General features: G+C 33.5%; 1 protein-coding gene and 1 long non-coding RNA gene across 4 annotated transcripts in view; one reads left to right on the forward strand and one right to left on the reverse strand.

The window, feature by feature from the left end:
* SOS1 (SOS Ras/Rac guanine nucleotide exchange factor 1) overlaps positions 1–16,434 on the reverse strand; it is a 79,780-nt gene that overhangs the window by 53,507 nt on the left and 9,839 nt on the right. For all 3 annotated transcript variants that reach the window (XM_015558877.1, XM_015558876.1, XM_015558875.1), the window contains exons 2-5: positions 15,624–15,755; positions 13,573–13,737; positions 11,603–11,812; positions 6,886–7,029 (exon numbers count right to left, since the gene is read on the reverse strand). In XM_015558877.1, the coding sequence (XP_015414363.1) occupies positions 6,886–7,029; positions 11,603–11,812; positions 13,573–13,737; positions 15,624–15,755 (651 nt within the window). The remainder of the gene's footprint in view (positions 1–6,885; positions 7,030–11,602; positions 11,813–13,572; positions 13,738–15,623; positions 15,756–16,434) is intronic.
* LOC107181851 overlaps positions 14,431–16,434 on the forward strand; it is a 6,378-nt gene continuing 4,374 nt past the window's right edge. The window contains exons 1-2 of the long non-coding RNA XR_001512568.1: positions 14,431–14,444; positions 15,848–15,850. This is a non-coding gene — a long non-coding RNA (uncharacterized LOC107181851). The remainder of the gene's footprint in view (positions 14,445–15,847; positions 15,851–16,434) is intronic.

The raw sequence follows: 16,434 nt of genomic DNA on the forward strand, positions 1-16,434 counted from the left end.
TTCTAGGTAAAAAAACAAAATTACAAAAGAGGTGCTCTAGATTCTAGCAAGAGCTTTCTATGAAGGGTAATTCTAGAAAGTGGAAGGGGACATCTAGTGGAGGCGTGCAGCAAAAAGAAAAGACCAAAAAAAATGATGTTTATGTATTAATTAGCCTTAATGTTATCACATTCTTTTTTTAAGGAAAGACTGAATAACAACAACACAAGATCAGGAATCAGAAGACTTCAGTTCTGTTCTTTGTGAAATGCAGTATGGTATACAAAATTCCAAGTCATCTGAATTCTTGAGCTGGCTCCTAGTTCATTTCCCAATTTCAATACTTTCAATTGTTTTCCCACTAAAAATTTCTATAGTAATATAACACTGGAAATTACAGTCCAGCTCATTGTAGATTTTACTGGAATGGAAAGTTTCAATAATAACAACAGAAAGGAGTCAGGTATGAATTAAGTCGATGGGAGAGAGAAAAAAATGTGATCAGATGCTTCTAAATTGTGTATCTTGAACTCTAGACATCATCTACAGCAGATAATGTTTGCCCTCTTCCCCTTTCAATACACTTTATTTAGAAAATTTTTATAAGAACTATATACATAAAGAAAAGGCTACACAGTGTAGTGGCTTACAAGCATGTCTTTAGAGTCATAGAGTTCCAATTTTTATTGCACTACTTTTTAGCTGTGTGACCTTTGACAAACTACTTCTCTCTAAGCCAGCTTCCTCATTGGAAAATGTAGGTAATACCTACTTCAAGGGGTTGTTTTAAGAATTAAATATCATATGCAAATGCTTGCAATTGGGTATGCATGTAATAAGCACTAAACAAACAGTACCTAGTATTATCATTCTAAAGTAGCTAATATTAAGAGAAAAAAAAATTGAAAACTAACTGGGAATCCAAGCTCTAATCACATAGGTTTATTCTTAAGGATAAATTTATAGAATGGCAAGCACTTCTAAGGACCCATGTGTAAATTAATAGATGACTTTATGATTAGTTTTCTGGTTTAAATGCAAAACTTACAAAATTCATAAATATTTTAATAATATACATAACTATGTATTATCTGTTAGAACAGTGGTTCTCAACCTTCCTAATGCTGCAACCCTTTAATACAGTTCCTCATGTTGTGGTGACCCCCAATTTCATTGTTACAAATTGAACATAATTAAAGCATAGTGATTAATCACAAAAACAATATGTAATTATATATGTTTTCCAATGGTCTTAGGTGACCCCTGTGAATGGGTCGTTCGACCCACAAAGGGGTCGCGACCCACAGGTTGAGAACCGCTGTGTTAGAATATTCTAAATGTACAGAAAAGTACAGAGAACAACCTAACATTGCTATCTTCACCATCTAGCTCAGAAAAGCAATATTTTATAATACTGCAGATTTAAACAAAAGACTATAGGTATAACTGATCTCCTGGATTATGTAAAATTGTACCATTTTACATTCCAACCAGCAAGTATAAGGGTTCCAATTTCTCTACATCCTCACCAACACTTATTTTCCTTTAAAAAAAAATTATAGCCATCTTAATGAGTGTGAATTGGTACTTTATAATGGTTTTATTTTGCATTTCACTAATGACTAATGATGTTAAGCATATTTTCATGTGCTTATTGCTATTGCATATTTTCTTTGGATAAAATCCTATTGAAATCCTTTGCCCATTTTAAAGTTGGGATGTCTTTTTATAAGAGTTCTTTATATACACTGAATACTAGATCTTTATCAGATATATAATTTGTAAACATTTTCTCCCATTTTGTGTGCTATCTTTTCACTCTTGATGGTGTCCTTTTAAGTACAAACATTTTTAAGTCCAAATTACTTATTTTTTCTTGTGCAGCTCATGGGTTTGGTGTCATATACCTAAGAATCCTTTGCCAAGGCCAAAGTTATGAAGACTTAGCCATGTTTTCTTCTAAGAGCTTTATAATTTTAGCTCCTACTTTAGGACTTGGATCTATTTTGAGGTTATGTTTGTATATGGTGTAAGGTAAAGATTTCAACCTTACTCTTTCGTGTTCCTCATAACTTTAGAGTATCATTTTTTGAACAGTTTTAAACTTTCTTTAAAATATATTTTTTTATTAATTTCAGAAAGGAAGGGAGAGGGAGAGAGAATCACTGATAGGATGCCTCCTGCATGGCCCCTACTGTGAATCGAGACCACAACTCGGGCATGTGCCCCTGATTGGAATCGAACCTGGGACCCTTCAGTCCCCAGGACGATGCTCTATCCACTGAGACAAACTGGCTAAGGCAGAAGTTATTTATTTATTTATTTTATTCTTTATTGTTTAAAGTATTACATGAATCTCCTTTTTTCCCCCATTGACCTCTCCCCTACCACCCCCTCCCCCAAGCATAAGCCCCCTCACTCTTCTACTGTCTGCGTCCATTGGTTTTACTCACATGCATGCAAACAAGTCCTTTGGTCCTTTGGTTGATCTCTTACCCCCCTCACCCCACCGCCTTCCCTCATAGGTTGTACAGTCTGTTCGATGCTTCTATGTCTCTGGATCTACTTTTGTTCATCAGTTTATATTGTTCATTATATTCCACAAATGAGTGAGATCATGTGATATTTATCTTTCTCTGACTGGCTTATTTCGCTTAGCATAATGCTCTCTAGTTCTATCCATGCTGTTGCAAATGGTAAGAATTCCTTCTTTTTTACAGCAGCGTAAAATTCCATGTGTAGATGTACCACAGTATTTTAATCCACTCGTTTGCTGATGGGCACTTAGGCTATTTCCAAATCTTAGCTATTATAAATTGTGCTGCTATGAACATAGGGGTACATATATCCTTTCTGATTGGTGTTTCTGCTTTCTTGGGATACATTTCAAGAAGTGGGATGACTGGGTCAAATGGGAGTTCCATTTTTAATTTTTTGAGGAATCACCATACTGTTCTCCACAATGGCTGTACGAGTCTGCATTCCCACCAGCAGTGCAAGAGGGTTCCTTTTCTCCGCATCCTCTCCAGCACTTGTTGTTTGTTGATTTATTGATGATAGCCATTCTGACAGGTGTGAAATGGTACCTCATTGTTGTTTTGATTTGAATCTCTCGACTTTGAGCATGTTTCCACATGTTTTTTGGCCTTCCGTATGTCCTCTTTCGAAAAGTGTCTATGTAGGTCCTTTGCCCATTTTGAATTTATTTTTGTGTATGGTGTAAGTTGGCACAAGTTTTAAACTTTTAAATCTCTTCTTTAATGGTTTTCACTTTCTATGTGAAAGAAACCCTTCCAATCTCAACATCATAAATATGTTCTATATTTTCTTCTGAACTTCTAAAGTTTTGTTTTTCATTTTTAGATTTTAAATCTATTGATAACTTTTTGTGTATGACATGAACTAAATAAGAATTTTGTTTCTCTCTATATGGACAACTATAATTCTCCGCCTGCCCCCATTTGTTCATTGTAACCTATAGGCAGTATTTCTATTTTTTTGGTAATTCTCCTAAATGTTTTCAATATAAAATATAGTTTGTTATCTTTAATTTTTCTAAATTTCAAAGAGAGTTTATAGTTGTTCAATTTTTCTGTCTTTCTAAATACAAGCCCACTTTACACACTGTATAAATTATTACTGGTGCTTAGAAGTTTAACCTTTCCTTTTAAACACACACACACAAAAGTTTGGTTTTTAAAATATTCAGAAGTTTATCAAAATTACCAACTTTAGTTCTTGTATTCCTTGACTGCCCTGAGTAGAACTCTCCTTCTTGCTGAAGAACATCGTTCAATGCTTCTTATACTGAGGGCCTTTGGGGAGGAAACTCTCTTGTCAATGTCTGCTGTTTTTGTTTTTAATTTCTTTATTGTTTAAAGTATTACATGAGTCTCCTCCCTCCCACCCCATTGACCTCTCCCCCGTGTCTGTTTTTATTTGTTTCTCACTTTCCGCCCCCTCTGAATTGCTTGTTAAATTGAGGTATAATTTACATAAAGTCCACAGTTTGATGAATTTTTATATGTTTATGCAATCATCTGTATAATCAACACTCAGATAAGGAAAACTTGTACAACAACTGCTATTCCCAAAGATCTGTTTATATATTTTAAAGAACTTCCTACAAATGCAATTATAGGATTTTGAGTCTTATTTTGTGCAACATTGTTGCCTTTAAAAAAACAGTTCATTCTTTTATTATTACCCTATAGCATTTCACTGTGTGAATATATCACAGATTATCCATTATGAATAAACCTGTTACAAACATTGTTGAACATGCCTTTGGTAAATACAGGCATTCTTTTCTTTTTCTATACGCCCAGGAGTGAAACTGTTGGATCATAGAGTGCATTGTAGTCTTAGCTTCAGTAGATATGTTAAACAGTTTTCCAAAGTAGCTGCAGAATTTACACCCCCTCCACCAGCAATGTAGAGTTACAACTGTTCCATGGCTTTAAGTTGCATTTCCTTGATAATGATGTTGAGCACCTTTTGTTCTTGTAGGAAGTACTTGTTCAGGTCTTTTGTCAGGTCTTTTATCTATTTCTGCAAAAACCTAAGTTGCCTATCTTTTAGTTATTGATTTGTAGGAGTTCTTTACATACTCTGGATATGAGTCTTTCATTGGCTATAGATATTACGATATTGTCTCCCAGTCTATAGCTTGCCTTTTCACTCTTTTAATTTTGTCTATTGATGAACAGGTGTTCTTATATTTAATGTAGTCTGGTTTATCAATCTTTTCTTTTATGGTTACTGTTTTTGTATCCTGTTTAAAAAATCTTTGCCTATTCCAAGGTCATGAAAATCTCATTTGCTTTTGCTAGCTTTACTATTTTAATCTTTGTGCTTACTCTTTTTTAAATTTTATTTTTCAATTACAGTTTACATTCAATATTATTTTGTATTAATTTCAGGTGTATAGCATAGTGGTTAGACAATCATATACTTTACAAACTGGTCTCCCAATATTTCAAGTAACCACTTGACACCAAACATAGTTATGTACTAACTCTTGACTAAAGGTTTAGTTGGGCAGAAAACACTATTTTCCCTTAGTATTTTGAAGATCTCACACAACTGATTGCTAGCCTCTTGTTAAAACCTCCTCTCATTCTCAGTGTAGTTTCCCTTTTTTGCTTCTCACAGTTCATAACATATTCTATTTTTCACTACAATGCTTTTGGCTGTGGTTTTTAAAAAATTTATCCTGTCCAATATTTAGAATTCATTTTTAATCTGGGAACTTGTATCTTCATTTCTGGAAAATTTTCAGTTTTTATCTCTTCAAATTTGTCTGAAATACCTATTAGATGTATATTGAAGCCTTTCAATGTACCCTTAATTACTCTTAACTAGCCTTTTATATTCTTATCTTGGTCTCTGTGTGTCACATTCTTAGTGAATTCCTAAATTCATTAATTTCATCCTTGAACTAGATCTGGTAAACACTATACTACACTATGAGTTTTTATTGCACTGCATGTATATTTAATTCCCAATATCTTTTCATACCTACTTGTTCTTGTTTCCTTCCTGCCTGTTTTGTTTCACAATGTCTTTTTTATATATGGATCATATACTTTTATTTATCTAGTTGAGCATCCTAAACTTCCTTTAAATTCTTTGTAATCTATTGTACAAAATTAAATTAATCTGGAATGAATTCATTTTGTAATTGTTGATTTTGTTAGATATCACTCCAAGCATTCGACTTTGTCTTGTAGTTTAGAATTTTGTATTACAGACTTCTTGGGCGGGGGCTTTAAATTTTTGGTTTCCTTTTTTCTCTCCCATTCCTATATGATCACTCATTCAGACCAGAATCTGCTCTTAAAATGACTTTTCAAAAAGGTCTCAGGCTCTGTAATCATATTGGCTGATTATTGTGGGATACTCTGTTAGGTTTTAAAGTACATTTGTTATAAAGTAGTGTTTCTGTCTCCTCACATTAGATCCACAACTTCCTATAAATCCTTATAAGCATCAGGTTGGCAGATTTCCCCAGTATCCTATTACAACCAGGGCCTCAAAGCAAGAAGCCTTGCCCACTTCCATGGAACACATTGAGTCATTATTCTTAAGAGCTCAACACGCAGCTATCGGAGCTCACTCCCTGAATGTCTATTCCATTTCTAATCTTGTTTTTGCCTAAAAATTTTAAATTTTTTGTTTTATAACGCCGTGTTATAATAAAATGTATAGATTTTAAAGTGAGAACAAAGCAAGAGCTAGAAATCTCAGAATGAATATCAATGCTAACTTATTAGGACTAACATATATTTCAGCATTTGAAATATCCAAGGAGACTAATCATTTTTCTAACCCCATGATATCTGAATCATTTCACCACTCCTACTCTAAATAATAATGTGTGATTGTCATATATTGATTAGCTTACTGTGTGGAGATGGTTAGCTAAATATTTTAGGTAGGTTATTTTATTCGTCACAAAAATCCAGAGTTCTATTATTATCCTTGTTTTACAAATATAGATATAGAGGTTTAGAGATGTGAAATAAATTGCCCATGGTTACATAAAACTAGTAAGTAGCAGAGTTTAGATGGACGCAATACAGAGGCCAAATTCTATGGCCTCTTCACTGATGAGGCCTTCATCAACTTTTCTTATCCTTGCTGTGGTAAGATAGACAATTGAGTGTCAGCTGTAAATGCCTCCCCGCTATGGGATCTGCCTTTTTTTAATGAACAACAGACTACTTTTTCTGGGTTCCATAAGAGAAACAAATGTTAACAATGACCCTCTGAAGGGGCAATAAAGCAGAGTAGACAGCAGTTAATATCTATGACCCTAGCTGGAGACAATAATTAAGATTCCAAATTCATTGCAAAGCAGGACTTTTATGCAGTTTTGTTTTGATGTATAATTAAAGTACTTACCTCTGCTAAGTCTTCAAAACAGCTTCCTACTAGTGGATGGGGACTGCCTTCATCCGTCATTTCTACAGTATCTTCTATATGGCCCAGTAACTTTACACTAAGTTCATGTATATCTACTATACGACTAAATATATTTTCTATATCCTGTTGGGAAGAAAATAACACTCAGGTTGTATAATAAAAAACAAGTTTTGAGCCAATAAATCATTTTAAAATCACAAAATTTAAACATGGTATATACAGTGAGAAATTTTAACAACTTACAAATTTAAAAGATAATGCAAGAATTCCTTTTGCAATAATGTACAATTTGCAAATGCATTTCTTTCTCTAGGTCAGTGGTTCTCAAACATTTTGGTCTCAGAATACATTTACACTCTTAAAAATTATTAAATACTCCAAAGGGCCTTTTTTTATAATTATACCTATTAATATTTACTATATTAGAAATTAAAACCACAGAAATCTAAAAACATTTAAAAATTACAATAGCATTTTTATGAAAACTATATTTTTCCAATACAAACAAAAAATTTACCTGAGAAGAATGGCATTGTTTTATGTTTCTGCCAAATCTCTAACATCTAGCCTAATAGATGATGACTGAATTTACATATATATTTTCCACATTCAATCTGTTGTGGTACACTGTTTTGTTTAAAGCATATGGAGAATATCTTGCTTTACACAGATATGTAGTAGGAAAAAAAGGAGTATTTTAATAGTTTATTCAAATAATTATGGCTATCGTTTTCTTTTTCTGTATAGTTTCTTTGAGATATAAATTATATACCATAAAATTCAACCTTTTAAAAGGATACTTCAACAGTTTTCATATATTCACAGAGCTGTTCAATTATCCCCATTACCAATTCCAAAACATCTTCATCACCCCCAGAAGAAAGCTTGTATCTATTAGCAGCACTCTCCAGGCTTTTCTTCCTCCCAGTTAATGGCAATCCTAATCTACTTTCTGTCTTTATGGATTTGCCTGTTCTGGACATTTCATATGAATGGAATAAATATCATTTTATGATATTACACAAAATTCAATAAATAGCAGTTTCTTAAGTTAGTTTCGATGTAGAATCTGAAACTATATCAATTCTGTACTGTTACATTAAAATTCATTGGCCTATTTTGAACTCTGAATGGATCTTTTACCCATGTGTGATTCTGTAGCATTATGAATTTGGTCACTTGGAAAATATGAGTCCATTGAGTTCTGCAGATTTTCCAAACATTAACATATTTTCACTATACAATATTAAAAGACCAAATCCATTAGCATTATTACAGATCATGGGAGTGGATACAAATTTTCCAAAACTCTAATTAGCTAGAAAGTTCAAATTTTATCACTGTCAACAAACACTGCCAGTTATTTTCCTTGAAGTAACAGGTATGCTTTATTCATTTTTTTCTCCCCACTTGATTCATTTTTGCAAATGTCTGCCAGATATACATCTGAATAACCAGTTTGCCAATAATTCCTTCATCAAAGTTGTGTTTCATGAAAAAGGCAGCTAATTCAGTTTGCAACTCAAACAGTGCTTTTTCCTCAAGACAACCACCATACTTTGGTAAATAGCAGAAGTGCTTTATTCCAGCTTCCTATCTGCCTCAGCTCTTCTCTAACTTGGGCTTTCTTAAGGCATGCCCATAGGCTCTTGTTCTACTCGTAATGACAAAGAATCTATATGAATCCATGTAGCACCCTTTTACTTCACTTATCATTCTACACTTCTATTATCTTATATTACAAATAGATATGCATATAAGAATACTCAATATAACACTCTGTAATTTCCATAAGATTTTCTGTAGGATAGATTCCTGGATAAAGACTTCTGTTATCGGGTTTGTATTTAAAATATCTATGGATATTTTCTTTAAGAGTCCACTAGTTTACCTTTCCATCAGTAGTGTATGGGAGTAACAGTTTTGCCAAACTCTTACAACACTGAATATTATCAATCTTAATTTTTAGAAAATTGCTTAGATAATTGAAAAACAAGTACTAATTTGCATTTATTCAATTACTATTTTTGTATTTGATTAACTTTATCAGTGACTATACTTTTTTGTCAAATCAACTTTGAGGCATGATACATATCCAGTAAGATATACCTATTTAAATTTACTTCCTGATGAGATTTTGTTCTTCACTAGAACTATAACCATAATCAAGATACAAAACACTTTCATTACCATAGGGAAGTTTCCTTGTGCCCCACCCCCTTTAATCACTACTACTCCCCCAAGAAATCAGTGATCTGCTTTCTGTCACTATAGACTACAAGTGTCTTCCTAGAATATTGAACAAATAGAATTATAAGTAGTCTTTTGTATTTGTATACCCATTCACTTGTTGATGGATATTTGAGTTGTTTCCAGTTTGGGACTATTATAAATAAGCTGCTTTGAACATTCATGAACAAGTTTTGTACGGACATGTTTTAATGTCATCTGAGTAAAGACCTAGGAATGGAATTTCTAGGTAGAATGGCTAGTTTATGTCTAATGTGATACAAAACTGCCAAACTCTTTTCCTAAGTATTTACACTGGATTACATTCTCACAAGCAATGTGGGAATTTTATATTCTCATAAGCAGTTGCTCCACATTCTTTTCCACATTTGGTATTGGCAGTCTTTTTAATTTTAGCCTTTCTAATGAGTGTATAGTAGTATCTCATTGTGGTCTTAATTTGCATTTCCTTGATGACTATTGAGGATGAGCATTTTTTTATATCCTTTTTGGTCATTGGTCTATCTTCTTTTATAAAGTGTTCAATATTTTTGCCCACTTAAAAATATCAGGCTTTTTTTAAATTATTAAATTGTAGAAGTTTTTTATATTCTGGATACAAGTCCTTTGTTAGATATATGTATTTCAAATAGGTTTTACCAATCTGTGGCTTACCTTTTTATTTTTCAGAAAATGTATTTGGAAAAGAAAAAGGTTTTAATTTTAACAAAGTCCAAAATTCATTTTTAATTTTATAGTTCTTGACTTTTGTATCCTAAGAAATCTTACATTTTTTAAACAGCTTTATTAAAATATAATTTATATACCATGCATTTAAGACAATTCAATGGTTTTTACTATATATAGATTTGTACAACTCATAATTTACTCCTTTGTTTTTTAATGTTTACTCATTGCCATAACTTGAGCCCCAGTCTCAGCCTCTGTAGTGAGCACACTGCTTCTTCATCAGTCATCAACAGCAATGTGGCTTCAGTTCTAGGAATTACTAAAATGAAACTCTAGGCAATCTCAACTGTTCTCACTCAGTATTCCCTAGGACTCTATGAGATTGGTTTGATTATTATTGTAAGACTAGGGGCCTGGGGCATGAAATTCATGCTCGGGGGGGGGTGGGGAGGTGGAAATGGGGAGGTCCCTCAGCCTGGCCTGCACCCTCTCCAATCTGGAACCCCTTGGGGTATGTCCAACTGCTGGTTTAGGCCCGATCCCTGTGGGCAATCTGGGACCACTGGCTCCTAACTGCTTGCCTGCCTGCCTACCTAATCTTCCCTAACCACCTCTGCCAGCCTACCTGATTGCCCCTAACTGCTCCCCTGCTGGTAACCTAGTCTCTAATTTTTAATGTTATTGGCTCCCTCCTTTGTGCTCTTCTCCAAAATTCTGTTGTTATACTTCTATTAGTGGCCCAGTGCACAAATTCGTGCACATTGAAAGGAAATTAATTAGAAGGTGGCTGGCAGGGTAGGACTGGGCGAGATGAGCCGGACAAGTCCTAGAGCCAATCTCCCACGGTCCCTCCCCAGCTGGCCACCGCTGGGGTGGCACTGTGGCTCAAAAGGCGTCTACAGAGTGAGTGGGGGGTCCCTCCGGCAGGTGGGGTCCCTCGGCCTGGCCTGCAGGGATTAGCTAAAACTGCCTCTCTGACATCCCCCGAGGGGTCCCAGAGTGCAAGAGGGCACTCTGCAAAGTTGCTGTCATACAGGGTATGGAACGCAAACACAAGTGTGCAGTAAACCAGAATCAGGGTGACAGTGCCCCAGCAACAACATAACCCACAGCTGAAGGTGGAATCGTACAACCCGTGAGGAATTGGTTCCCTCCTCTCTGGTTTCAGGGTGCGTCACCCGAGAACTGCCGCTGCCAAGTCACTACAGCTCAGGAGCCCCTATGTGAGCATCTGCCCTCTGGTGGTCAGTGAGCGTCATAGTGACCAGTTGGATGAAAGAAGGGACACTTAGCATATCAGCCTTTTATATATATACATTATGGTAATTACCACATTGTATTGCAATTTAATTTTAAGTTTATATTCTCTGTCTTAACTAGATTAAACTTGAGTTAAGAATTTTTTCCTTATTCATCTTTGAATCCTCATTGCTAAGTATGGCACTTAACATATGCAGCACTGATAAAAGTGCTGGTTGAATGACTCAAATGTGTTAAATTAAACAAACAAAAAAAATCTGCTTAAATAAGAGGTTTTTTCTTTGAAGTACATTAAAGATTCTGTGAATTCATTTCTACTTATATAATCAGTCTAGTTTTCAATTTATAATGTTAAATTTATTGTCATGGTTGTAGCAACTCTGTGATTATAGTCACTGTGAATTAAATCCCACAACTTAAAAATGTTTGACAAGTTAGCAATCATGAACTATAAAAATTCAAATTTCATTCGTCATGTAAAATTAACACATGCAATGATATACATAATGATACTTACATTAGCTGAAAACAATTTTGAATTGGAGACAAAGGGCTCTCTAAAAACTTTTATAATTAAGTTCAGTTCCCTTATGTATTGCCGAATTTCTGCCATAAATGCCTTTACCAAATCATAGTAAGTCTGCTCCCCTGAGGTGGAAGGTTCTTCATCAGTTAAAGATAATATATTTATATCTTCCACATCTTGATGAAACATATCCATCAACACCTACATGGTCAAAGAGATTTTTAAAAGCATAATAAAATATGAATCTATAGTCAAATTTGAAGTTAAACAGTCTAAATGATTCCTTAAAGACAGTTCTTAAATGACAAAAAGCAAACACAATTATCTTTTCTTGGAAAAACTGCTACCACCTCAACTCAATTTCTCTAATAAGAATTTACCATCTGGTATCACAAACTGACTCCCCCAAGTTTTCTAGTAATACTAGTTTCTGTCTGTCTCTCTTATTAATCTATTATTTTTAATTTGTTCTCAAATCCTATCTTGGATTTCTCTCTGACTTAGTTTTCTTGTTTCATATACTTGCCATCACCACTTCATTTCAGGGCCTCACCACCTCATTTTTCTTTTTTAATATATTTTTATTGATTTCAGAGAGGAAGGGAGAGGGAGAGAGAGACAGAAACATCAATGTTGAGAGAGAACCACTGATGGGCTGCCTCCTGCATGCCCCCGCCCGGGGATCGAGCCCGCAACCCAGGCATATGCCCTCGACCAGAATTGAACCCGGGACACTTCAGTCCGCAGGCTGACACTCTATCCACTGAGCCAAACTGGCTAGGGCTCACCACCTCATATTCAAATAATTCTTATAGCCTTCTTTGCCTACATTTGTTGGATATTGATCAAAATAAGTTCTGTTTTTTCTAAGAAGTCTACCATTATAACTCTTGCTGAACCTCATCTTTCCCCTTCCGTGAACTTCTACATCATTATCCCCATAACACAATCAAATACCATCTTCTCTTGGGTGACTTTCTGCTTGTTTCACAAATGTAAGTATCAACTCTGAAACCTTGTTTTATACTTCTCTTGCATCTCCTCCCTGTATGAGCACGTAGGATATACTCAAAAATATTTGTATGGTTCATTTAAAAGTATCAAATATTTTATGTTAATTAAAAAGTAAATACTTGAAAACCAAATATTTATTCATTTAAAAATAAAAAACCTTTGAAATCCTTCATCAGATCAGGTGAATTTTACTCTATACATTCACATTCTAAAAAAACAAATAAACACTAAAATAAAAGTAAATGGATTTAGTAATCAGAAATAATATGCCAAGTCAATAACAATATAGTAAGAAAAAATGGAATGAAATGCTTCATCAGAAAATATTTTCTTTTCCACAAAGTCATTTTTATAAAATGAAAATTCTGGGGTAGTATAGTGCAATGACTAAGAACTTTAGAGTGAGATCTGGAGTTCAAGTCTAGGCTTTGAAACTTCTTGAAATATTCTGGACCAAATTCTTTATGATCTTCAGTATCCATTTTATACAATAAGATAAGAGCATCTATTGTATAACAGTATCATAAGGACTAAATGAGATGAATCACATATATGCTTAACTTTAAAAAATGTTTGCTCTTATTAGAGTAAAATCATACAAATAGTATCTAAAGAAAGCTAGGTATTAAAATAAAACTCTTAAGAGTTTAGTATTTTCACATTTTCAAAAATCTTCTAATACAAATAAAATTTTAAGATATCACTAGTAGGAGATTATTATTAACTCGACTTGAAGCAACACATAAAAGAAAAACTGTATGACATGTTTAAACACATTTTAATACTATATATAATACTCTATTTTCTTAAAGTGATATCTTCAGTACTTGCCATTAGATTACTTTAAATATACCTTAACACAAGATATACAATTTTATTCTGACTAAATAGCATTCAGTAAGTCACATAAATATTTAAGAACAAAACAGAGAAGATCAGTATCCTACCTTATCAGCACACATTGCTACTTTTATATCTTGTTTTGTAATTTCATAATGCTGTATATTTCGTACATAATTCCCCACCAGCTTTAAAATGTCTGCAGAAATGTATTCTAATACTGCTACTATGTAAACAGAAACCTGGTGGTCAATTTTATAACCTAGGACCTCCTGAAAAATTAAAAGAAAAGCATGTTTAAAAATCATATACTATAACTTTGATACTGATTTAAAACATGCATACAATTTAGCTTACCTTTTACTAAGGCCTGTGATTATTAACAACATTTAATTTTAAGTGGCTCATTTATGTATAATATATTAATTGCTACTTGAAAATATGAGCTAAGAAAAGATAAGACCAAATAACCTATCATCATGTAAAATGCTTAAGAAGTACAGATTACTAAATAGATAATCCATAATCTAAGAAGGGAAGCCCAAATTTGGGGAAATGGGATACGCTCGTTGTAACCTAATTCAGAATACCTGGAATTAACTATGACAAAAGAGGTTTTTTTCTCTATATAGAACAAGAGTTAATATATTATTGGTATATGTGAATGAATATCTATTAGCCTTGTACCTCTATCCTTTCCAAAGGAACCTGGGCTTTCCAAAACCCTGGTATCTGAACTGTTTACATGGAAAACAGTTCATGCTATGTCCTACTGAGCAATAGTGGTTATTAACAGCATGTTAAATAGCACTATTATTAGACTTCAAAGAGAGCATGAGCTTTGTGGAGTTTACCAGTTCCTATAGGAAAACAAATTATATTTTCTAAACAATTCAATTAAGGGGTGGAAAAGCCAACTTTGAAATAAGTTTACTAATGAGTTGGGGACAGGATATGTAAAAACGATTAAATGTTTATAGTGGCAAGGGTATATTAATAAGTTGAAAGATCCATTATTAGACCATAAAACCCAAAATTCAGGATTATTAATACAGCATACACATATCTCAACTTGTTATTTCTCTTAGAATGTAATTCAACATATACATGATAAAAATCATGAAAAGATAATTATAAAGTAGGCAATTACTACTAGTTTAGTAATTTTATATAACTTGCACTTATTACCTCAGACTATTTAGTTAAAGACATAGGCAGATAATCCTATTCAAACAATGTGAATATAAAATATAACCTTTTGACGCTCTTAAACATCACCTAAGTGTTTAGCCTTAAATCCTGGACAGATCAAGTAGACCTGGATTTCCTAACTCTTACTTATAGCCCTGTGAAGTTGGATTATAAGTTACTTAATCATTTTCTGCCTCAATTACCTCATCTACAAACTGGGGATAATGATAATAACTTAGCTCAGTAATAAAACTTAGATCATGCATGCAAGGATTAACATTTTGCTTGTATTATAGTATGCACAAAATTATTGATATCAAAGTGTTAAGATTTTAATTTTTATAATATCTATATTTTTGATGTAAGAGTTAAACAATAGTTTCTTCATTGTATTAAAATAGAAATAGCATTATTAGTTTGCTGCAGTTCCTCTTTCTATGAGCTCTGGTGAGACTCAGCTGACGGAGTGATTTAAATAAGTAAGACTGGATGACTAGGTGATCTTTAGGGAATGTTTGTTCAAAGAGTACACACAGCCCAATGACAGTCTCACAGAGGACCCTACCATCCAACGATGTGAAGGACTAAGACCTGAAGGATTTATAGGGACATTCAGGTCAAACCAACAAGAAAGAAGGGTTATAAATTCTCTTTGAGGCTCTACTGATTTCTGAGATGAACAAAATCCACAGCTACAACTTTCTTAGTTCTTTCAATTTGCTTGAGTATTACTGTTGAAATTACTTTAAATCATGTTGCCCAACTTATACATTTCTCTTATCATATCATCCTCCTCACCCCCCATGACATGAACTCCTGGAGAAATTTAAATGAAAAAGAATTACTTTTTTACTTTTCAGTTGACTTTATTCCCTAAAATATGTTATTCTTAGTGTTTGAAAAGTAGACGTTTTATTTTGCTTTTAAAAGGCAAAGAAAAAAAAAAGAGACAGTATTTCAGCTTTACCTTTAATAAAGGATGAATTTTTTCTACTGGGAGAGATAAAGGGTTTCTTCGCTTCCTTTTTTCAATAGCTGACTGGGCATCAGCTATTGCCCACTTATCAATTGGATGAGGAAAACTTTTTTGAACACGTTCCTTGGAAAATAGGAAAATAACAACTAAGCAACAAAATATATTAAATAGTGCTCTTCACTTACAATTTACTTTTAAAATCCAAGAATACCAAGAAAGTATTTTCACATGTTGTATACTTCTTGTACTACAAACATACTTAAACTATAGCTGTCAACATATTAGTTTCTTAATTAGGCAATAAGGAATGTTTTAATTCCTTGTGTTATGGGCAAAAATCACATTCTGAATTTCAATTTCACTATAATAAAGCTAATAACAAGAATGAGTAGAAGCCATTTTAAACATTATTTATATACAAATTTAAGGAATAAGACCTAACCTCAAGAATATCTAAAATCTAATTCTCATTCATTGTCCATACTTTCAATACCAATTACAAGCTCATTTTATACTTGAAACCTCTAAGAATTCTTTTCAATATCCATCATGCACAGGTATTTGCCTTCAAACCTATTTACAAATCATAGAAATCAAGGGTTTATATTAGTAACAGAAATTTTAATACACTGTAGCTCATCATTAGAGTTTGAATCCTCCATAGGTTACGTATTATTTTTTTAAATTAAATCTTTATTGTTCAGATTATTACAGTTGTTCCTCTTTTCCCCCCCATAGCTCCCCTCCACCCAGTTCCCACCCCCTGCCCCCCCCAATCCCCCCCCCCCCGCATTCCCCTCGT

Source organism: Myotis davidii, unplaced genomic scaffold (genome assembly GCF_000327345.1).
Source record: "Myotis davidii unplaced genomic scaffold, ASM32734v1 scaffold151, whole genome shotgun sequence".
Classification (NCBI taxonomy): domain Eukaryota; kingdom Metazoa; phylum Chordata; class Mammalia; order Chiroptera; family Vespertilionidae; genus Myotis; species Myotis davidii.